Source organism: Dromiciops gliroides, chromosome 1 (assembly GCF_019393635.1).
Source record: "Dromiciops gliroides isolate mDroGli1 chromosome 1, mDroGli1.pri, whole genome shotgun sequence".
NCBI classification, from domain to species: Eukaryota; Metazoa; Chordata; class Mammalia; order Microbiotheria; family Microbiotheriidae; genus Dromiciops; species Dromiciops gliroides.
The window spans coordinates 101,577,208-101,602,225 of NC_057861.1; the positions used below are offsets into that span (position 1 = coordinate 101,577,208).

The window sequence follows — 25,018 nt, forward strand, 5'->3', positions numbered from 1 at the left end:
TCAGCTCAGGTTGCTCCTGTACTCAGATTTCTCTGAAAGGAAAAACTTTAATACACTTTTATTTGGGAATATGTTTGTTGACAAAAGATTGAGTCTTTTAACAGTATTTGCTACCAAACGGTATTGGAAAACAGATAGACTATTTCTAGATGCATTATCATAGGTAATCAGTATTTATATACTGCTTTAAGATTTGACAAGACTAAGTGACTCAGGGGCAGCTAGGTGGTGCAGTGGATAGAGCACCAGCCCAGGAGTCAGGAGGACCCGAGTTCAAACTCAGCCTTAGACACTTAACACTTACTAGCTGTGTGACCCTGGGCAAGTCACTTAACCCCCATTGCCTCTCAAAAAAAAAAAAAAAAGAGTAAGTGACTCAGGGGATAGAGTGCTGGGCCTGAAGTCAGGAAGACCACTCTTCCTGTGTTCAAATTTGGTCTCAGACATGTACTAACTGTGTGACCCTGTGACTTAACCCCGTTTTCCTCAGTTTTATCATCAGTAAAACGAGGTGGAGAAGGCACTGGGAAACCACTCCAATACCTTTGCCAACAGAACACTAAATGGGGTCATGAAGAGTTGGACACGACTGAAATAGCCACCAAACAGCTGTAACTTAGATATATTTTGGCTCATTTGATTCTCATCACAACAGTCCTGTAAAGTAATTACCATCCCTATTTTATAGATGCAGAAACTGAGGCTGAGAAGAGGTTAAGTGGAAGCTAGTAAATATCTGAGTCAAGATTTGAATTTAGGTTTTCTTCACTCCTCAGCTTGTGCTACAGTCCAGCCATATTGACTGTCCCCATGCTTTGAATTTTTTCCTTCCTCATTTCTACCTGTTTGAGTCCCTCCATTAAGACTCAATCCATAGGGGCAGCTAGGTGGCACAGTGGATAAAGTACCAACCCTGGATTCAGGAGGACCTGGGTTCAAATCTGGCCTCAGACACTTGACACTTACTAGCTGTGTGACCCTGGGCATGTCACAACCCCCATTGCCCTGTCCTCGAGGACAAAGATTTTTCACTTCTTGTCTTCTTAGCATGGTCCTAGTGTATAGTATGCCAATAAATAGCACTCAAACTATTTGTTTATTGTCACATTTATTAGTTATGGTGTCAGTGTGGTTCAGATGTCCATTTGTTGGTCATTGAACAAAGATTGTATACCGAGTCCTAACAATATCATTAATGTTTGTTAAGCAGTCTAAAAAGTATGTGATTCTTAGCTCCCCTTTCTTCTTTTCTGCCACTCATCTCCAGTCCCTGAAGAAACAAGAGGGAACCACAAATAAATAAAGGCTGTTTTGTATTTTCATTTAGTGGTTTGCCATAGCCAAAAAAATCCATTACCTGATGTTCAATCTTCTAACGAGGCTTTTCTCTTCTTAGCAAGGATAGTCTTACTTAGCCATTTTCTCCAGACCAGCTAATCAAAACCTTTTCTGCTTAGGGGGAACCTACTAAGTGTCCCCAGACAAAGCCTTCCAGAACCCAGAATCACTTCCTTGCAATGATGAAACATCAGAACAGAACTTTTGTGTAGGTTTTTCACACTGCTTTGTATAAATAAATGTACATGCTTTTAATGCCAGAAAATCCTGTTCTCTGTGGCATATAGGTGTTTATTTCAAGATAAGTCAAGACTAGTCTATTACAGTAAAGCCTTCAGTGAGCAATAACACATCAGAGATATAATTTTCAAACTTTGCCTAAAAGGTACAAGTGTCTTATCCTAGCTATAAGACTTAGATGTTGTTGTTTTTTTAAAAAAAGAAAGAAAACTGTACTTAGATTAAAAAAAAATCAATGGCACATGTATAAAGGAAACATGGTTAGAGACATCCTCTGCTGAGAGCAATGCAGTATGATAGATAGAAAAGCTAGGACTACATTAGCCTACATTAACAGAAGTTTGGCATGATGACCAGGGGAATACCATGTTCTTCCTGCCAGACCACATCTGAAATATTTCTGGAGGATAACATAACTATCTTCAAGTACCTGAGGGGTCATCAAGTGTAAAAGAGATTTAACTTGTTGTCTTTGCATCTAAAAGCAGATTAAGACTAATGAGTAGAAGTTGGAAAGATACAAATTTAGGCTTACCATAAGGGGGAAAATCATGTCTACTCAATTCTGACTCTTTGTTACCCCATTTGGGATTTCCTTGGCAAAGATATTGGATTGGGTTTGCCATTTCCTTCTCTGGCTCATTTTACAGATGAGGAAACTGAGGCAAACAAGGTTAAGTGACTTGCCCAGGGTCACACAGCTAGTAAGTGTCTGAGGCCAGATTGAAGTCAGGAAGATGAGCATGTTAACATGATGCAAAATAGACTTAGAATATGGTAGTTGTCATCATTATTTGGAAAGTTGTTGTGTTGAAAGGAAGACTTGTTCTGCTTGGCCCCAGAGTGTAGCACAGGGATCAATGAGTACAAGTTACAAAGGGAGAACCATTTCAATTCAATGTAAGTAAGAGCTTCCTAACATTTAAAGCTGACCCAAAATAGAATGAGTCGCCTGTCACTGAGAGTATGCCAAAGTAGCTAGATGGTCTCTTTTTTTAATGTTATGATAGAAAACATTCATGTATCAAATAGTTGGATTAGGGGGCTTCTAAAGTCCCATCCAAGTCTAAGCGCTACTTTTTTTGGGGGTGGGGGCGGGCAGGGCAATGAGAGTTAAGGGACTTACCCAGGGTCACACAGCTAGTAAGTGTCAAGTGTCTGAGGCCAGATTTGAACTCAGGTCCTCCTGACTCCAGGGCTGGTGCTCTATCCACTCTGCCACCTAGTTGCCCCCTAAACAAACTTTTTTTTTTTAAGAGGTACCATTTTTAAAGATTAAATGATACTTGGCCTTTCTGCACTGAATCAGGTTCTAATTTTAATTAGGACATTATTTGATCTCTAAACCAGAATAATATCCAGAAGTAATTATTATAGATTTTGCTGTTGTTGGGGGATTTTTGAGGGGAGCAGAGCAGGGAACAAGCATTGATCAGTTGCCTACTATATGCCAGGTGCTGTGCTAAGTGCTTTACAAATATTACCCCCATTTGATCCTTACAACAATACTCTAAGGGAGGTGCTTTTATTATCCCCATTTTCAGAAGAGAAAACTGAGGAAGGCAGGTTAAGTAGACTTGCCCAAGGTCACACTGCTTGTGTCTGAAACTGGATTTTTAACTCAGGTCTTCCTGACCTGTCCAGTGTTCTCTTACTGTGCTGCTTAATTGCCTCTAGGGTAAGGGGAAAGTGTAAGACCTGTGATTTCATCAAGGTAGGAAAGTCCCAGTATGGAAATTCCCATTACCAATGCAGATTGCCAACTTTTGTCACCTTACCACGAGTGTTAGAACCACCTGGTGCATTGAGGGGTTAAGTGACATGCCCATAATCTCCTCGATGGCATATACCAGGAAGATGTTTTAACCCATATCTCTCTTACTCCAGCCTTCTCTATACTATGGCCTACTGCTGCTTACTAATGGATAATGATTAATAGGTAACATTAAAAATTATCTCCACCTTGTATAGAAGCCTCCAGTAATTAAGCTTTTTCTTTTAATGTACAGAATGTAGAAAGCTCTTTTGGAGCCTATCTGGATCATCAGGTATACATTGTGATATGTTCAATCTGTGGTGATGTGGTGATAGTCTTCTTTCTTTTCTTTTCTTTTTCCTTTTTTGGTGATTCTTGTCCTGTTAGCATCAGGAATGAGTGTCCAAAAGCACTGTTAGACAGACACTCTTGATCATGTTTCCTGCGGGGACAGACCACTCTATGCCAATACTTATCAATTCTGAGAGGCCATTGAAAAAGCAAATGAAGTCCTGATTTGGCCTGGAAAAGACCAGACCCAAATCAGTGCCACAAGCAGTTCTACATCATCATTTCATGTCATTGCTAGTACTGCATCTTGTCCTTTAGAGAAAGATGCCCCTTTTTTTAAAGCAATAGGACACAGTGTCTCATTTACTGTATATAATAGTACAATAGAAAGTCCGTAATTTCTAGAACAATCCAGTATATATCTCAGTGAAGAAGGAAAAAAATCTGTATTCTCTTCCATTGGAGAAGTAACCTTTTTTTTTGGGGGGGGGGTATTGCACAACTTTAGGGATCACATTTATGATAATTTACTTCATTATTTGGAAAGGTTAGTTTTAAGAATTCAGGAGAAATTTGCTAATACCTACACATGCACAAAAACAAAGTTGTAATGGAAAGAAAAATTCTGAGTCTGAGAGGTACTTTGGAGCTTATCAGTTGTGGCCTTTTTGCAAGTGCCATCCTCCCCTCAGCTCTTTCTCTGTTCTCTGTATTGATTTTTCCAGCAGCACTGTGCACCCATAGCTCCTCAAGTGCTCACGATGCTTCCAGGGAATCATTGATTTGAAATGTTTTTCAGTTGCAACCAAATGGTGATTTAAACCCATTGACACCCTTTGTTGATTATTTGGTGTTTTGTTTCTTTTTTTAAAAATTGCTTTGTAAATTATTTTTTGCCAGCATTTATTTTTAAAAAGGCATCCACAAGAAGTCCTTAACCTGTTGTTTGTTGGACCGATAGAAATTGTCATAGACCTTGTGCTGGCCAGATCTTTTGCTTTCTGTCCTTTCCTGTTTTGTTTAAAGTTCTGACTTATGAGTCCTTAGCTTATTTTCAGGCAGCTGGTTCTGTGTCAGGAGATCCGGATTGAGTTCTTTTTTTTCCTCCCCCCTTTTTTTCTTTCCTTTTCTCTTTTTTTTTTCCCAGGTCCAACTGGCCCACCTTCAACACTCCCTCTAGGCACCCAACCCCCCAGTGGCAGTTCCACCCTTTCCAAGAAGAGACCCCCTCCCCCACCACCAGGACACAAAAGAACCCTCTCTGATCCTCCAAGTCCATTACCTCATGGTCCCCAGAATAAAGGTGCAATTCCTTGGGGTAAGTTTTTTGTTTGTTTTTGGTTTTGATTTAATAAAACAGTCTACTGTGCGATTATAGTGTTCAGTGTACAGTGGGGTAGTGTATCAAGATCAACTAATATTTTCTAAACAGGTAATAAATAGCTCTCATGGATATAACCAGTAGTATGCTGGTAAATGTTTAATAACCAGGTCTCTGGAAATCCACAACACATGTTTAAGTTTAATCTGCTTTATTGACATTTTCTCTACTACTTTCTTATGTCTAAACAAAAAACAAAATGATAAATAAGCTCTGATTTTGCAGCTTTTGCAGATTTCAAAGATAAAAATACCTTATATTTTTAATCAGCCCTTAAAAACTGGTATAAGCTGGTTCCAGTACTCCCCTGGGTATGATACTTCCCACTTTACAAAGTGCATTCTTCACCATCATCCCAAATAATTCAAGCCCTATCAATAAGTCCAAATTATGAGTCAGAAAATTAAGGCCCAGAAAGGTTATGGGACTTGTTCAGAGGAACAGCACCCTGTGATTGTTTGTTTTTATTTTCATTTCCAAATTCTCTTCCTCCCTCTACTTCCTCCCCCATCCAGTACCCATTATAATTATGAAGTCATGCAAAACACTTCCACATTAGACATGAACACCACCCTCTGTTACAGAGCTAGGACCATATTTCTCTCACAATAAAGCTTTTTCAAAACTCCCTTTAATTCAATCCAGCAAATACTTATTAATCACCCAAATGCTAAAGCAGTATGCTTAGAATTATGAGGAATTACAAAGATTTAAAATCCACTGGGGAGACAGGACATGTATACAAATGGAATAAGCACAAGTAGAGATTTAGACAACCTCTTTCAAGCAGATATGAATGGCTTTGAATGTTTCTCTGCATTTTGACAGTGCTGATATGTCCATTCACAGAGAGGTACACTTACCCATAGGCAGAGCAGACAATAGCAGATATACATGTATGTACCTTCAAACATGTATATACCTTCAAAGTGTGGAAGATTCCATTTACAAGGGAGAGAGACAGAGAGAGATCTGGAAGGGACTTTAAGGAAGAGGTTCTTAACTTTTTGTGGATTCTGGACATCTTCGTTAGTTTGGTGAAGTCTGTGGACCTCTTTTCAGAATAATGTTTTTAAAAAATGCAAAATGCATGGAAGAAAAGAGGCCAAATGTTAGTGGGAAGGGTGGGGGGGTAAGAATTAATTTCCCATCCAAATAAGGACCCCCTGAACTCTAGCCATACCACAGATTAAGAGATTCTATGGATTCACAGGATTTGATATTTTGTACATTGTATATTTTTTGTTGTGAGAAAAGTATCACATACAAATGAATTGTTATAGCAAGATTGAGCCAAGGATCCCAAACCTTTTTTCCAGCTGCAGACATATTGCCCTAAAGTAGCACATTCCTAAAATAGTTTGGCTTTTATGGATTCTGTGCTTTGTTTTAGAGGAAATCCAGTTCAAACCTTTTGATAAAGAGGTACCAAGTATGCTCTGGACCTTTAAATATACATATATATGTATGTATGTATGTTACATAATGCTTTTTGGAACAGTAGTTCATTTTGCTTCCACTTTTGAAATGTAATATATTCGTTGGTAGAAGAAAGCTTTGGATCTGGCAAGAGCACTGTGTGATAGGAAGGAACACTGAACTGAAAAGAAGGAGAAATGAATTCTAGTACCTGGTCTGCGAGTAATAGCCAGGCAGGTCTTGACTTTTCTGAACTTCAGTCTCCTTACCTGTGACTCTTTGGGCCTTAATGTTAATTGAGCCTGGATTTTTTTAAAATCTCATTTTATTTTGCTTTTAAATAAAATTCAAGGGGAAGCCACAAACCATGTTTAAAAAATAACAGTATTGCTTAACGCCTGACTCCTTGAGTAAGTAGTTCATAGGTGAAGATTAGAAGTATGTGACAGCTAGATTTGAAATATAAACATGAACTTGAAGCTCAGGGGAATAAAGGGTCTTGCCCAGAGTCACACACATAATAGAGAAAGAGCCAGGATGAAAACACAGGTCTTTTGACCGTCCATTTCCACTCCAAAGAAAATCTGTCCAGTTCCTTTTCAGGGGTTTTCCCAGTTTCAGCAGCATACCAGAGCACTCAGAGAACTGTACATGTCTTCCAAACCCCTGTTCTGAGAGAAATCAGGAAGGTGGCTGAATAAAGTCCACTTCTCCCTCTTAGTCAGATTATTATTTCCTTGGGAATTTGTACATGCACTTTAGAGGTAGCTCTAGTAAGTATAAGTAGGGGGTCATAGAGATGTCATTACAAGTCTGAGGAGGGTGGAATCATGTGGATTTTTTTTTCTTTTAGTCTCATACAAAACCAGTTTAGCAATCACTGGTTGATGGAAATTTTCCCCATGGGGAGGGAATTTCCATGTTCATTAACTTTATTTCACCAGCACAGTGTTTCTTCAGGATTTTGATTGTCAAAGATCACTTGATTAAGTGTACAGAAATAAAATTTGGCAATCGTCTTGTGTAATGCTTTAGTATTTTAAAGGACAGCCATTTGATCATTTCTTTTGGAAATAAATGAAGCCCAGAAGGACAAGTTAATAGGAATTGTGCTAGAAGCAACTGAAATGTTTAAGTTATGAAATCACAGGGGTGAGTGTGTTATGAGCCAGAATTCTAGAATTTTATGACTAAAGGACTTTATCCATCTTCTCACAAGTCCTACAAATTTTGTTTGTCTCAAGAGTTATAGAAACATCCTTCATCTTCACAGCTGGATTAAGGAACAATATCTCCTCTTGGTTTTGATATAGTCAGTATAATAGAGCCATAAAAGATTTAGATAATACTTTAAAGTTTGCAAAGCCCTTTACAAATATGGCCCAATTTAAGTCTCTCAATAGTCCTGGAAATTAGGTAACATTATTATGCCAGTTTTATAGATGAGGAAAATGAAGCAGATGGCAGTTGAGTCTTGCCCAGGGTCAAACATCTAGTAAGTGTCTGACACCAGATTTGAATTAAGATCCTCCCAATGCTAAGTGCAGTGCTCTGTCCATTGTACCAACTCGCTGCCTAGTTCCTCTTAGCTCAAAGCTTCCCCATCCCAAGATGCTAAGTGGCACTGGAGGGAGCTTGGTGTCTGTTGAACAGCAGGCTATGGGGATAAAAGGAGATTTGGATGAGGAGAATACAACTATATTGTAAACAACTGGGGGGAAGGAAGTCTTTCCCAGTCCTCCTTAATTTCAGTGCCTTCCCTCTGAGGTTATCTCCAATTTATCTTATTTGTGTATTTTGTTTATACATGGTTGCTTGCCTGTTGTTTTCCCCATTAGACTGTGAGCTCCTTAAGAGTAGGGGCTGACCAGCCCTGGAGTCAGAAGGACCAGAGTTCAAATCTGGCCTCAGACACTTAACACTTACTAGCTGTGTGACCCTGGGCAAGTCACTTAACCCCAATTGCCTCACCCAAAAAAAAAAAAAAAGAGTAGGGGCTGGTCTTGCCTTTGTATCCCCAGTGCTTCAAACCATGCCTGCCACTTAGTAGCCACTTAATAAACGCTTATTGACTTGACCTGATTTGGACACTGGGTTCAAAGCTAGCTATATTACATATAACCTTACCCAAGTCATCTAACGTCATGAAACTTTGGTTTTCTCATCTATAAAAAGAAGACAGCAATCCTCACACTTTGTGCCCCACTAGGGTGGTTGTGAGGAAAGTGCCTAAAAGACTTGAAGTCAATATAAATATAGAAGTATGAGTTGTTTTTCCCTATTTATATATAACTGTCAATCTACATGCCAGCCACTGACTTTAGTGGAAAGACATTTGCTTTGTTCTGAAAAATAGCATGTTATTTATTTTAATAGCATTTATTATTTCATAGCATATTATTTAAGGAGATGTGAAAGTATTTTCCTGTGTGTGTCCCCAAATACTTGCAGTAACACATAAAACAATGTCACAGTCTTTTCCCAATGAAATACTTAACATTTTCCTCCTTGGAGTTAGAAAACTGACTGTTGTTGGACTGCAGCGTTTAAATATGGATGAAGAACATTGAGGAAGTTGCCTGTTGGATCTGCCAAATCCCTTTTCCCTGTATTCCTGTTTTCTGTTTGAAGGTGAAATTTCTTACATTAGTGGTTTAGTACAGTTCTAGATCTCAAGGCAAAGAAATACAGCCCCACACTCCCTAAATCTAACTACAGAGTCCCCTAAGGGCATGTGCACATCAATCAGTCAATCAACAAATATTTATTACACATCTACTACAAGCCAGGTACTGGGGATACAAGTACAAATAATAAAACAGTCACTATTCCCAAGGAGCTTCCATTCTAATGGGTGGAGGGGATAACAAATAGAGAGAAAAATATAGAGAGCATAAATATCAAGTTCACAGATGTGCCAACACAAAGGTGGATAGATATACGTATATGTTTATTATAGATATACAAACACATAGGTGGATAAAAATATATCAGTATCAACCTATGTGTTGGTGCTTATATGAACTTCTGTTTATGCTGTATAATTTAATATCACGCATATTATATGAGACAGCTAGATGGTACAATGGTTAGAATATTGGACCTGAAATCAAGAAAACTTGAGTTCAAACAGCCTCAAATGCTTATCAGCTGTGTGACCTTGGACAAATCACTTAACCTCCCTCAGCTTCAGTTTCCTCATCTGTGAAATGGGGATAATAACAGTACATACCTTATAAGGTTGGTATAAGGATCAAATGAGATATTTATAAATATTCATATTTATAAAATAAATATGTGTACATATAATTATAATTTATTATTGTAGTGATGATATATTTTTATAATTATGATAATATATAATAATATATTTATATAAATAAAATATTTATAGAGTACCTGTTACACAGTCGGTGCTTGTTAAATGCTTGTTTCCTTCCTTCATATATTTACATATGTATACACACACACACACCCTCTGTGAAATGTCCCATATGTCTTAGTGTGATTTTAAGCTTTATTTCTACACACATGCATACATGTATGTTACTAGGTGGCAGAGTTGACAAGAGCTATACTTGGAGTCAGGAAGACCTGAGTTCAAATCCCTCATCAGATTCTAACTAGTTGTGTGACCCCAGGCAAGACACTTAGCCTCTGTTTGCCTCAGTTTCCTTATCTATAAAATGGAGATGATGATGATGATAATAGTATTATGACTACCTCCCAAGATTGTTGTGAGGATAAAAAAAAGATAACATATATACAGCACTTTGCAAACCTTAAATGTTATATAACTGCTAGCTATCATTAATATTCATGGGTGTGTACACAAAATGGTTAGATACAAGGTTATTAAGAAGGGAAACAGGTAAGTGTCTCAGTGGATAGAGTGCCAGTGAGCCTGGAGTCAGGAAGACCTGAGTTCAAATTTGGCCTCAGATACTTACTAGCTGTGTGACCCCAGGAAAGTCACTTAACTTCTGTTTGCCTTAATCCACTGGAGAAGGAAATGGCAAACCACTCTAGTATCTTTGCCATATTTGTGTCATCTCTAGGGAGGGTGGGGAGGGAGGAAAGGAAAAAAAAAAAAGAAACGTACATAACTTTATTATATATTTTAAAGGAATAGCAAGTTGTACGTAATACATTTTCAGTTTCATGTGCAGTCATCTTTTTTATCATAGTGTTATAGAAATGCTTGTTTTATTCTATAAATGCAAAATAAAATAAATAATTGGAAAAAAATTAAAAACCCAATGGATAGTATCATCCACAGACATGACTGAACAACATCAAGAAATTTAGAAGGGAAGATGATAGCAGTTGTGGGGATCAGGAAAAGTTTCTTGCAGAAGATGGTACCTGAGCTAAATCTTAAAGCATGAATGGCCTCTGTGAAGTAGAGTTAAGGAGGAAGTGCATGGCAGGCATGGCAGCCAACCAGGCCAAAGGTGCAGAGGGAGGAGATGAATTATCACAAGGAGGAACAAGGAGTAGGCCCGTGTGGCCTAATCAAAGAGTACAGGAGAGGGTTCCCAGAACTATACTCTTGGTCTGAGTGGCAGCAGCAGTTAAGCTTAACTCTCTTTTAGAAGCACAAAAAGAAGCTGAAGACTTTTTCCAAATGTACCAATCTAGGGTCAGCAGACCCGAGGCACTTTCTGAATATCAGGGTGAGCAAAGTACTTTGGTATAAGGGCTGCATACAAGCATTGTTTCTATTGCTGCCTGGTTGATGATGCTTCTCTCTCTGGAGGAAGGAATCCAGTCCAGTGAGCCAGAGTCCATCAACTCTTTTTTCTCCTTAGGTAATGACATGGGTCCATCATCTTCCAGTAAAACCACAAACAAGTTTGAAGGAATGTCTCAGCAATCAAGGTGAGCTGGTCTTTGATATTCATTATTCTGCTGTTTTCATACATTTGTGTTTAATGGAATTTATGGCATGTCAGAGCCAATACCATTTGATAAAAAAAGGCACTGAGGCCAAGAGATTACATGGAACACCCAAATACATATATAAAAAAATTATTACCAACATTTTCAAACTTTCAGATTAGATGAAGCTATTGCAATCACTCTCCTTGTTGATGCCATTGTTCTGGATGGAATTTAGGAAAGGAACAGAACCCAGGAGCAGAAGACACTGCGGGAAGTTTCCAAGCATTTGAAACTCCTTGTTCAAAAGCTTTCCTTTTGAAAGGCTTATGTAGTACCATGAAAGTAGCATTTGTTAGAACCCTACCACCTTAGAGGTGGCTATACTTTAGAGATCATCCAGTTCAGTGTCTTGAAGGCCCAGAAAAGGGAACAACTAGTTCAGAAGTCAAACAGCTTATTATCTGCCAAAAATGTTTTGAAACAGGAGCCTTGGAGAAGCAGGGACTTCAGTTTTCATTTGGAAATGTTTAATGGAGAGTAGATAGCAAAATTCTCATTTCCTATTCTTCCACCTTATTCCAATATAGGCCCTTTCAAATACAGCCTGCTTAGGGTCCCTTTTAATGAGCCAGATGTTTCTACTGCCCAAAGCAGTGTTTGGCCTCCCTGGGGCTGTGGTGATCTGTAAACCAGAGCCTGGTGGTGATTCATGAGTTTCTAGGATCTTTGTCTCCTGCTCACCCTCTTAAGAACTGACCTCTTGTTCCCTTTGCACACTGGGTGACCAAGACCACTGTGAGTGCATGACCTTCCGGGGAATTCTTCATGAGGATTTTCAGAAGCCAAAGAGATCTATTTTTAGAGCTTTATCAGTGGGCAGATGTTGCATATATAAAACATAAATATCAATCAATATTGCACGTGCTTTCTTGCCAAGGAATCCAGGCAGGATTTTATGAGTACAAACTCCATAAATGTTGTAAAGAAAATCCTCCTGTGTTTATTTACTGCTAATCTTCTTTCGTGATGGCTCTACCTCAGAGACTTTTACTCCAGGGTTTCCCAGTGTGTTATGATTCTCAAGCGGACTTAGCTTGGGGGTGGGGGGATAGCATATTAAGACCTTGGGATAAATGTTCGGGGGGGGGGGGGATGAAGAGGGGAATGGGGTCAGAGTGGAACAAGAAGTAAAAACAAGGAAGAGCTATCAGAAGAAAGAAACAACTAGGTTTTCCTATTTCTTTGTCTTTCCTGACTTTTTTGGATAATTATGGTAACCAAAAAAGAAATTCCAAGTTAGTCCATGAAGGGAGAAGAGCAAAAAGGGCTATTTAAAGGGAACATTCCTAAGGGGCCTTTGACATAAAAAGAACTTCAGCGCTGATCCTCTTTGCTTTTGTTCAAACTTTTGCTGAGCTCCTTGGAGGTCCTTTGAACATGGTTATTCCATTTTTATTGAAGAAAAATAAGAGTTTTGTAGTGTTTTTAAAAATTAAGGTTTGTAGTGTTCCAGTGTACCAAGCCCAGGGCAAAAGCCTTTTCATTGCTGCTATACTGCACTGCGTTGGGCGAGCCACCCTTTCACTGCCTGCCCATAACATTTCTTCATTCTGTAAAACGGAGGTGACTAAACCATTGACTCCTGATCCTTCAGCTGCTAATGACTGAGTTCCCTGGTTGGAGATACTATAATAGTATGTCCTCCTTTTGCCTTTGGGGCATTCCCTGGTGATTTCATCCAAGGGACAGAGAGGCAGGGAGGGAGCAAGAGAAGGAAGAAAAATGAGACTCCTTTGACGAATGGCGGGAAATGATCCCAGCTGTGATGCTGTCCTTTTTCTTTGCAATCTTTCCTGTTACTCCCCATCCACAGAAAGTGTCTTCTATTGTAGAGATATCATTATGATTGGTTAGTCTGCAAAGTTCCATGAGATCCTAGAATAATAACTTGGCTATTGATATTGTAACTGCTTGAGGTCATAATGATTTTTATTGATTTATCAGTACCGGTTCTGCAAAGACTGCCCTTGGCCCAAGAGTTCTCCCGAAACTACCTCAGAAAGGTAAGACTTGCCTTTTTCAAGTCCATATGCAGTAAGAGTATGAACATCCTTCTCTCTTCTGACATGGCTGTTGTTGTGATGCAGGTCCCTGTCACCTCACACCTAGATCATTGTAATACCCTGCTGGTGGGTGTGCCTAACAATGGGTCTGCCTGTCTTGAGTCTCCCCACTCCAATTCATCCTCCATTCAGCCACTAAAGTGATTGTTCCCAAAGCCCAGGTCCAATCATGTCACTCCTCCCTCTTGCCATCCACTCCCTATAAATTCCAATGGCTCCTTGTTGCCTCTAGGAGTCAATACAAAATGCTCTGTTTGGCATTCAAAACCCTTCATAACCTAGCCTCACCCTCCCTTTCCAGTCTTCTTGTACCTTACTCCCCACAAACAATATACTTCACCTCTAAGTTCTGAACGTTTTCTCTAACTGTCCAACATTCCTGAAACACTTTCCTTTCTCTACACTTATTACTGACATCCCTGACTTCTCTTAAGTCCCAACTAAAACCCCACTTTCTTCAGGAAACCTTTCCCAGCCCGCTTTAACTCTTGTGCTTTCCCTCTTTGAAGTTTTTCCTGTTTATCTTTCATAGAGCTTGTTTGTAGTTACTTGTTGACTTGTTTTCTCTCCCATTTGGCTGTGAGCTCCTTGACAGTAAGGAGCTGTCTTTGCCTATTTCTGTCCCCTGCGTTTGGCACAGTGCCCGGCATCTAACATGAGCATTCATCATAAGCTCCATGAGCAGATCACTTCAACCCCACTTAGTGCTGTGTTTTATACACAGACTCTGGACAAATGTCTGTTGGATGAATAAGGACATGAAACCAGACATATGTTAAAAAGAGGTTAAAAAAAAAAACACAAGACTTACATTTATATGGCCCTTTAAAGTTTACAAAGAGTGTTACGAGCATTTTCCTATTTGAGTGACACAATAGCCCTGCAATGTAGGCCCTATAAGGAATTATGTCTTTCTTTCTGTCTTTCTTTCTTTTTTTCTTTTTTTTTTGCGGGGCAATGGGGGTTAAGTGACTTGCCCAGGGTCACACAGCTGGTAAGTATCAAGTGTCTGAGACTGGATTTGAACCCAGGTCCTCCTGAATCCAGGGCCAGTGCTCTATTCACTGCACCACCTAGCTGCCCCTATCCATTTTTTAAATAAGAAAACTAAGGCTCCCAGTGTTAAATGACTTGCCTATGGTCATGCAGGCAGTGAGCATCAGGAGTACCTAGACTTCAAGGTTCAACATTCTCAAAAGGCTTCTCAGAGGAGGTAGCATTTGGCCTTGACGGATGAGTAGGAAGTCAGCCAACAGAGAGAGGGCATTCAGAAGGAAGAGTATGATGGGTTTGGTTTGGTTTGGTTTTAGAACCACACACAAGTCATCCCTCACAGTTGAATTTTGGTCCCTTGCTCAACTGCTTAGGTTGATATTAAGATATAATGGGGGCAGCTAGATGGCGCAGTGGATAGAGCACTGGCCCTGGATTCAGGAGTACCTGAGTTCAAATCTGGCCTCAGACACTTGACACTAGCTGTGTGACCATGGGCAAGTCACTTAACCCCCATTGCCTAAAAAAAAATATATATATATATAATGGCCTTTGTTTTGGTAGCCATATTTAAATTTCTTATAAGGCAACATTACCCAAGGGGAAGGATATGTGGACATATATGGATATAAGTACACGTATGGTCCCAACAAAAGAAGAAAGTCCTATGTAAAATGGCACCTCTGTGTTGAACTGAGGCCCCTCAACTCCTTTACCAAATTGTCTTCCCCTTACAGAACAAACTTTTCATTTGCAAGAGTCACATTCCAGTCTCATTTTTGAAAGCTATGATGTGGGAGTACTGGTCTTTCTCTTTTAGAACATTCTGACAAATTGTGGTATGTTTAGAAGCCAGGTAGGCCCCAACTTCAGCAGTGTGGGAAGGAAGGAACTGAAAAAGAAAACCACATTCAAAGTGCCAGTGCCACTGGCCCTGTCTCAGTAGAAATGAAAGGAGCTGTTTGCCCCATGATAATAATGAATGATAAAGGCAATATTTCACATTTATAGCAGGTTTTTAAGGCTTGCAAAATGCTTTCCTCATACCTAGCTTGTGAGATGTAGGTAGGAGAGGCATTTTTAATGTGTCCATTTTTCAGATGAGTAAACAAGCTCAAAGAGATTTAAATACCTTCCCTACAAGTTAAGTTACTTGCTCATGGTCACACAAGTACTGGAACCAGACCTAATCTCCTGATTCCAAGTACAGCGTTCTCCCTAAGATACTGCACTAGCCCTCCATTGTTTATCTAGATGTTTATCTATATCCAGAAAGTTGCCCTTACAAAGAAGCTGAAGAATTTTCATTCATGAATATCTTACTTGTGGTTTCACCAACCGTGATTCCAGAAGACTGATGATGAAGCATGATAAGTACCTTCTGACATAAAGGTGATGGACTCTTGACTGCAATTTATTACAAGGGTTTTGTTTTTCTTTTTTTCTTTCCAGTGATGGGTGGAGGTAGGAGGAAGAGAAAACCTATTTTTTTATTTAATTTTTTAAAAAACTGTCTAGGCAAAAGATTAACTAGATATACCTCTTCTCCTGCATCACCCTTTACATAATTCTAGGTTAATATCCCTTATGGAAGCACTGGGTAGGTCAGTCAGCAGGTATTCTGATTTTATAGTGTTTTTACTGATGGATCGCTGAAAGGCACATGTACTATACCTGTGGAACAGTGTATGTCACACTTTAAAGTATTAATGCCTCTTGCAGTGACAGTATGACCAGTTTTCGTTGTGTCATGATTTTATATAAAAATAATTTCATTTCATACTGAGAACCTCTCAATCTTAATTATTCAAGGAGACTCTCTGGGTACATTTCTCAGTTTAACTTAGTAAAAACGACACCATATTCTCATTCACCATATTCTGAAGCCTTCTCTCATGTAGTGAAAGTTAGGCAGAGATACCCATGAAATATGTTCAAGGACAGCCATGCCAGGTGTGCTATTCCCAGTCTTCTTATTAAGTAGCTTAAGCACAAAACCCAAATCGAGTAAAATATTAACCATCAATTAGCTGTTTAAATAGACAGAATTGCTTGTTTTTTCTTGTCTCTCAGCATTACACTGTCATCTCCTAACCATTCCTTTTCAGTCAACAAATCCACATTTTCAGTTTCAGCCATTAAATCTGTAGATAGTTTGGACATATCATTCTTACCTGAACTATTTATAAGGTCAGTTGGATTGTCAGCTGGATGCCTGCCAAGCTTCAGGGTTTTTTATCTTTCAAAAAACACACCTTCAGTCGAGGTTTGGAGAGTCACTTCACTTTGAAGGTGCCCCAATACCAATTGTCCAATTTAGAGAAATGGTATTTAAAGTGTGGATGCCTTTTAAAGATAATAGATAGAGCATGACTAATGTGGAAATGTTTAACATGATTGTACATATAACCTATCTCAAATTGGTTGCTGTCTTGGGTAGAAGGGAGGGAGAAAAATTTGGAACTCAAAATCTTATAAAAATGAATGTTGAAAACTATCTTTACATGTAACTGGGTGAGGGGGAATACTATTAAGATTGAGAAAAGATAAATGTCATAGGTGGAAATTAGGGTTTCTCTGTATGGTGTGATATTAAGACCAATTCCCTGTTTGTTGTTTGCTTTTATCAGTGGCACTAAGGAAAATCGAAACCAGCCATCATCTTTCCATAGACAAATCCAATGTCCCCCCAGAAATCTTTCAGAAATCACCCCAACCACTGGAGCTCCCACAGAAGCCACAGCCTGGAGACCTGCCTCCCAAACCTCAGCCTGCAGAATTGGGCCCTAAACCTCAGATTGGAGATTTGCCCCCTAAACCAGGGGAGCTGCCCCCAAAGCCACAACTAGGAGATTTGCCACCCAAGCCACAACTCTCAGACTTACCTCCAAAACCACAAATAAAAGACCTGCCCCCAAAGCCACAACTAGGAGACTTGCTGGCTAAATCCCAAGCTGGAGAAAGCTCGCCGAAGACCCAGCCCTCAGAGGTAAATCAGAAACTCCACACTATGGATCTCTCTCCAAATGTCCAGTCTCGAGAGACTCTCCAAAAGCAAGCCTCAGAAGATTCCAATGACCTGACGCCCACACTGCCAGAGACACCAGTGCCACTTCCCAGAAAAATTAATACAGTGAGTAAATCACCAGAGTTGGGTATAAAGTTGGGAGGGGGAATGGAACCTCAAAATCATGTATCCAAGTTAGCTGGCCATTCATTAGGGGATGTTACAAATTCTTGCATGAGGCAAAACAGCCTTTCCCAAACAAGTCCTGTGAAGATTGGCTAAAGAAACCAGTGCTGGTGAAATATACTTGAGAAATAGTTCGTGGTGGGGAGGGGGACATGAAAGCTGTTTTCATGTATTTGGGGGCGGGGGGAAGAGATTTGATTTGTCACAAGAGAGGAGAAAATTTAGACAGAAAAGAGAAATTAGATTTGTTCTCCTTGGCCTTAGAGGGCAAAAGGAAGGACTATGGTAGAAATTGCCAAAAGGCAAATTTAGGTTTGAGATAAAGAAAACTTTCCTAACAATTAAAACTATCCAAAAGTGGAATGGCTGGTTTCAGGAGGGAGGGAATGAGCTCTCCTTCACTAGAGCTTTTCAGGCTGTGGGTGGAGGACTACTTGCGGGATGCAGAGATGGGGGCTTTGTTCAGATATGTGCTGACTAGTTAGATTCTGAGGGTATGGGATCATACAGTTTTTTTTGTTTTGGTTTGGTTTTTTTTTGGTGAGGCAATTGGGGTTAAGTGACTTGCCCAGGGTCACACAGCTAGTAAGTGTGTAAAGTGTCTGAGGACGAATTTGAACTCAGGCCCTCCTGAATCCAGGGCCAGTGCTCTATCCACTGCACTACCTAGCTGCCCCTTTTTTTGGGGGGGGAGGGGGAATCATACAGTTTTAAATCTAGAAAGTACATGAGAGGTCATAGGGTCCAACTCCTTCATTTTAGATATGAGGAAACTAAGGCCCCCAGATGTTAAGTGATTTCTCCCAGAGTGATATAGAATTTGAACCCAGGTCTTCCTAACTCTTAAGTTCAGTGCTCCATGTACTGTACCATATTGTTCCACAAAGAGAAGGCCCTTTCCAGCTCTGAAATTCTGAGAGTCTGAGCTCCAAGGCCCTTCCTGACTATTTTTTTTCCTTCCTGAGTCTTGAGAATCTATGCTTCTAAGAAGTATCCAATTGCAGATATAATTGGGAGTTTATGATCACATTTCAGTGTTGTGGAAAGTGAGAGCAAAACCCTTAAGTGGCTTAAAAGAAAGAAATGATTAGGAAAGCAAGACAATGTGACCACTTATTTAGGATGTGTTCTCATTATAATGGGGGATGCAAGAAAGAGTCAGTCAGATGGCATAGTGGGTAGAGTGCTGGGCCTGGAATCAGGAAGACCTGAGGTAAAATTCAGTCTCAGAGACTTGCTAGCTAGCTGTGTGACCTTGGACAAGTCACTTAACCTTCTATCAGCCTCACTTTCCTCATCTATACAATGGAATAATTATAGCATCTACCATCTAGAGTTGTAGTGAGGACAAAATGAGATATTTGCAAAGCACTTCTTAAACCTTAAAGCACTGTATTATGATTATCATCATCATCATTATTATTTGTTAGTTGACCTTTCAGCTATCCCTCACCAGTTTCTATAGACACTATGAATTCACACAGAACTCCTTTTTTGGTTTCACTTTCCATAAATTGAGTTGGCCAATGAGCTGGGACCATATTTAGAACCCATATTTAGATTTCTCTGTTTCCTTGTTTCTGTTTGCATAGGAGGACAGAAAATCTACCCAAAAAAAAACCCAAATCAGAATTGATCAAAAATGGAAAACTAAAAATGAAGCAGAACACAGTAAATCCTTCCAAATCTTAGTGAAGAAGCAGAGGCAAGCTGCTTCCTTTCCCTTGTTTTGAACTAGCCTGTTTCTTCCTGGTAAAGACAATTTTCCTGAGACTCATGAAATCGTTAACGCTTTATATTAAATACGCAGAAGTTGCACATTTCTGTCGACATCATCTTTTCCTGAAGCATTTTTAGATGGTTCTATAATTTCAACAAGCTGATGTTGCTGGGCATAGTGGTGGGGGTGGGAGGACGGAAGGAGGCAGGACAAAGACCAGACTTATCTTGGTGTTTTGTATCTTTGGTGAAGCCAGATTCTGTCTCTACAGTGTTTACTTTCTCACAAGGGGGAAAAAAAAGACAGTGAGTCAAGTTCATTGATAATGGACCACCACATCCCACTTCTCTCTTTATCTGACTCTTCCAGCTAAAATTCCATTTTATTTATTTAAGGGGAAGAACAAAGTAAGGAGAGTGAAGACTATTTATGACTGTCAGGCCGATAATGATGATGAGCTCACATTCATAGAAGGAGAAGTGATTATTGTCACTGGTGAAGAAGATCAAGAGTGGTGGGTAAGTGTCCCCATGTCTCCTGGTCTTGTTAAAGGTTATAGAATTATCACCTGGGCTTGTTCTATACCACAGCGGTCATTTTCTCTGGACTCCTACTTTGCTATCACTTGCTGGTATCGTATCATTCATCTAATAGAGCAACCATTTGGGGAGTCATGTGAATCCTATTAAACACCCTGCTTTTAATTTGTATGGAGTGAGTAAGATAGATTATTCGCTAAACACAGAATAGTAATTACCCATACTGTAGTGTCTTTGAAGCCTGAAAGAGGTCCCAGAGGCAAGTTTCTACTCCTGTAGAAGAAGGGCCCTGTGCTCCTTAGCAATCTAATTTCATGCCTGCCTAGCAGAATTTCTGTAGTGCCAAGTTCTCTTTCCTATGAAAATGGTCAGAAAAGGCAGTTCAGTGCTCATGCGTGCAACACGACAGCCTCCTGATTTGCAATAAAAACCTTCTGTCACCCCAAAATAGTCCTATCTAGGGTGATGTAGGGTCTGTGTGTTGTGCCTGTACAGAAAACCATGTGTTTCTGTTGGCACTGTATGGTGCTTCTTTAAGCGATAAGCAAGCCCATGCATAGCTGCATGCTAGGCACTGGGAATACAAAGACCAGGAAAAAAAGTCCTTGCCTACAAGGGGCTTTCATTCTAACAAATGTAAAATATATACAAATTCAATGCATGGTGATTTCAGAGTGTGGAGACACTAGCAGCTTTTGAGGATCACAAAAGTCTTCATCTTCATAGTCATAATAATATCTAACTTAATATATTATATGTGATCATTATATTATACATGATATATAATACATTAACTGTGTGATTTATACATACATATACATATGAGAGAGAAAGTAGAGAATATGGTGCTTACAGCATGCCAAGCACAGTGCTAAGCACATTACAATTATTATGTCCTGTGATCCTCACAACCTTGGGAGGTAGGTGCTATTATCATCCCCATTTTACAGATGAGAAAACTGAGGCAGATGGCTTAAGTGCCTTGCCCCAGAGTCACATACATAACTCATCTGAGGCCAAATTTGAACTCAGGTTTTTCCTGACTTTAGGCCTGGCTTTCTGTTCACTGCATCATCTAGCTGCCCTCATGTAAATGCTGCTGTTGAGATGAATTTTAAAGCAAGCTAAAGATTCCAACAGCAAGAGAAGAAGAGGGAGTATGTTCTGGGTAGGAAGGACAATCTCTGCAAAAGCGCAGAGAAATTTTAGAAGAAAACTTAGAAAAATGCGGATTCCAATGCATGTGACCGCTTCCCCAGATTCGTTATTCACACTGCTTGGGACCCAGTTGGAGAATCTGTGAAGGGGAGTGATGTATCATAAGCCCTAGAAAGTGGACTCAAATCCAAAAGGCAAAGAGTTTTAAAAGCCAAACAATAGTTTTTTTTTTCATTCTAGAGGTATTATAAGAAGCCACTCCATTGGAACTTTTTTGAGCAGGATCAGACCCAGACTTTAGAAATATCCCTTTGAGAGCTATGGAGCCTGGATTGGAAAGGGGAGAGAAATTGGAGATAAGGAAAATAATGAGGAGGCTATTTCAGTCATCCAGGAAAGATGTCTCAGGAGACTGTACTAAGGTAGTACTTCTGAGAGTAGAGAAGGGGACAGAGGTCAGGAATGTTGTAATGAGGTCAAATGGACGAGATTTTACAACTGACTGGATGTAGTGAGTGAGGAGATGTGGATAACTCAGAGATGAGGGGCTGGCCCTTTGGACCTTTCCAGTCTTAACACACTCCCCTGCACTGGCTCTGCCTTTCAGCTATCCCAGCCTTCTAGGTGTTCCTTACACGCATTTTTTTTTTCTTTCAGTCATTAAGTCTGACTCTTCATAACCCAATTTGGGTGTTTTCTTTGTAAAAAATACTGTGATAGTTTACCATTTCCTTCTCCAGCTCATTTTGTTTGTTTGTTTTGTTTTGTTTTGTTTTGCGGGGCAATGAGGGTTAAGTGACTTGCCCAGGGTCACACAGCTAGTAAGTGTCAAGTGTCTGAGGCAAGATTTGAACTCAGGTCCTCCTGAATCCAGGGCCGGGGCTTTATCCACTGTGCTACCTAGCTGCCATTCAAGCTCATTTTACAGATGAGAAAATTGAGTCAAACGGGTGAAGTGACTTACCCAGGGTCATACATCTAAGACGTATCTGAGACTGGATTTGAACTCAAGTCTTCTGGGCTCCAGGGTAGGAGCTCTATCCACTGTGCCACTAAGCTGCACTTCCTTATCCTTCATTTTTTGTGACCGTGCCTTTACACTGACTGCTCCCCCATACCAGGAATGGTTTCCCTCTTCATCTCTACCTCTTGACAGCCCTAGCCTCTTTCAAGACTGTGCTTTATAACATCATTTCTTTGAAAAGGAATACTTTCAAGATGTTTAGTCATATCATGTTCATAGTAAAGTTGTTTGGGATGGGCTTTCTTAAATAAAGTTTATTTTTCATGCAAGAAAGTGAAATATAGTAAATTTATGGGTTTTTTTCTGGAAAATTTTTAAAGGCAGGAAGTTTTCCCAGTCCCCCCCCCCACCTCACTGTAGCCAACTAAGACTCTTTCTCCTCAGTGTGTATGGTGTATGTATACATTATATACATGTCTTCCCCATTAGTATGTAAACTCCTTGAGTATGGGGACTATTTTTGTGTCTCCAGCATTTAGCACAATGCTTAGCACATAGTAAGTGCTTAATAAATGATTGTTGATGTATTGGACTGATAGGAGTTAATGAGATCCCTGGGAGAGGTAGGTATAGATAGGAAAGAGAAGAAGACTGAGGACTTAGCCCACAGTTAGGGAGTGGGCTGCAAACAATGCATCAAAAAAGGTACAAGTTGAGCAAGTAAGAAAAGAACCCAAAGAGCAATGTCTCAAAAACCTACTGAGGAAGGAGAGTGGTCAGCAGCTTTAAATGCTACAAAAAGGTCTAGAAAAATGAAGACTGAGAAAAGATGATTGGATTTGGCGATTAAAAGATATACTTTAAAGAAAGACATTTTAATGAGTATGGAAATTAGAAGCCTTTTTTCACATGATTGAGGAGTGAGGGGAGAAAAAGTAAAGATAATGTCTAGAGACACATTTTTCCAGGAGTTTGATGAAAATAACAGGGAGAATAAGCTTGAGGAAATGGTAGAGTCAAGTGATGATTCTTTAAGGATGAGGAAGACTTGAGCATGTCTGTAGGCAGAAGTCACATGAATTGGTTGAAAATTATAGCTGAGCTGAGATAACTTATCCATAATAACAAGCTTTCTCTCATTTCAAAACAAAACATGAAAAAGTTCTTGTGGAGGGACTAATTAACTGACATTTATTGCCAAAGCACCTTTCAGTTGCTTTTAGGTGGGCCTCCTCTTTTTTGACAGAACTGAGTGTTCATGGTTTCCTTTCCTACAAAGAGGAATGTCTAAGTCTAGGTCACAAGGGACCAGGGTGGGTAAGCAATGATTTTTCTCTTGCAAGTCATGAAACTGGTGCTTCTAGCTGACGGTCCTTAGAAGATACTGAGGGCTGAGGATGTAAATTCAAGTTCTCATAAGAACCTATCTCATTGTTTCTGTTCATTCATTTTCAATTTCATTCATATTAGACTTTCTCTATGTGATAAGCCAAATAAGGATGAAGAATAATGGTAGCAGGTTATGTTTAACATGAAGCTTCTTACTTTACAAAGCAGTTTTCTTACAACTGAGTTGAGTGAAAGAAAGCAGGTGGGAGCAGCTAGTTGGCGCAGTGGATAAAGCACCAGCCCTGGATTCAGGAGGACCTGAGTTCAAATCTGACCTCAGACACTTGACACTTACTAGCTGTGTGACCCTGGGCAAGTCACTTAACCCTCATTGCCCTGGAGAGAGAGAGAGAGAGAGAGAGAGAGAGAGAGAGAGAGAGAGAGAGAGAGAGAGAGAGAGAGAGAGAGAAGCGAGCAAGCAGGTAAAAGAGCACTAGGATATTTGGTTTTGAGGCCCAACTGAGTCACTTCCCATCTCTAAGCCTCAGTTTTATAGTGGCACCAAAAATACTTTTTCTCAGGAGTGCTGTGGAAGGACTTTGCAAACTTTGAGAGAGAAGGGAACAAGCATTATTAATCATCTGCTCTGTGTCAGGAACTGTTCTAAGTGCTTTTAAAATATCTCATTTGTTCCTCACAACAATCCTGTGCTCTTACTATCCTCATTTTACAGTTAAGGAAACTGAGATAGACAGAGGTTAAGTGGTTTGCCCATGGTCACTTTGCTAGTAAGTGTCTGAGGCCAGGTTTGAAGCTATTAATGTTATTATTCCCATTTTACAAATGAGAAAACCGAGCCCAGCAAGGTTGAACTCATAGCTGGTGTCAAAGGTATGAATGTCATGTAGGTGATAACACAGTGGTTCAGTAGTGCTAAGCTAGGAGATACTATTATTAGGTATAATGAACAAAGTTCCAGACTTAGAGTCAAATCTTGCCTCCAACACTTAACTAGATCTTTGACCCTGAGTCATCTCTAGCCCTCAGTTTACTCATCTGTTAAAAGGGGATATGAAAAGTTTTTGAGGCTCAAGATAATCTTCATGAAGCACTTTGTGGACCTTAAAATACTCTATAAATATGAGACATTATGATTTTTAAGCCATTTTCTTTACAGGAACCCTGTGAGGTAAGTAAGCACCCATCAGTAAGTAACATCCCAAAATGAATCTCTCTCTGTGTTTAACCCATCACCCTATATGGAGTAACACAAGATAGAGTTCCTATTTTAAGCGAACACCCATATTTCCTCTTCCTCCACCCTTCTGCTTTTCAGGTTGCTGAATGCCTATCTCTTTGCATTAACTAGATCCCTAAGAAAGGAATGGCACAAAGCCCCGAGTTAGTGGTTTACACAGCATATGTTGAGACTTCCATGAGCCATTGTGGAACACAGGGTAGGAGGAAGAAGCACTGGGCTGAGAGTCAAGAGACCCAGGTTCTAGCTCAGTCTGGAAGACCGACTTTATGTGTAATCTTGGGCAAATGGCAATATAGCTTAGTGGGTGTAGAGTATTAGACTTGAAGTCAGGAAGGCTTAGATTCATATCACACCTCAGACACTTACTAGCTGTGTGACCATAAGCAAATAGCTTAACCCCTCTGGGCCTTAGTTTTCTCTCTGTAGAAT

General features: G+C 39.8%; 1 protein-coding gene across 1 annotated transcript in view; it reads left to right on the plus strand.

Annotated features, from left to right (window-relative positions):
• The window catches only part of ASAP1 (ArfGAP with SH3 domain, ankyrin repeat and PH domain 1), a 375,367-nt gene that overhangs the window by 347,013 nt on the left and 3,336 nt on the right, over positions 1–25,018 (plus strand). Inside the window, 5 exon segments of the mRNA XM_043965620.1 lie at positions 4,773–4,943; positions 11,237–11,306; positions 13,314–13,372; positions 17,056–17,558; positions 19,734–19,856. Of these exon segments, the coding sequence (XP_043821555.1) occupies positions 4,773–4,943; positions 11,237–11,306; positions 13,314–13,372; positions 17,056–17,558; positions 19,734–19,856 (926 nt within the window).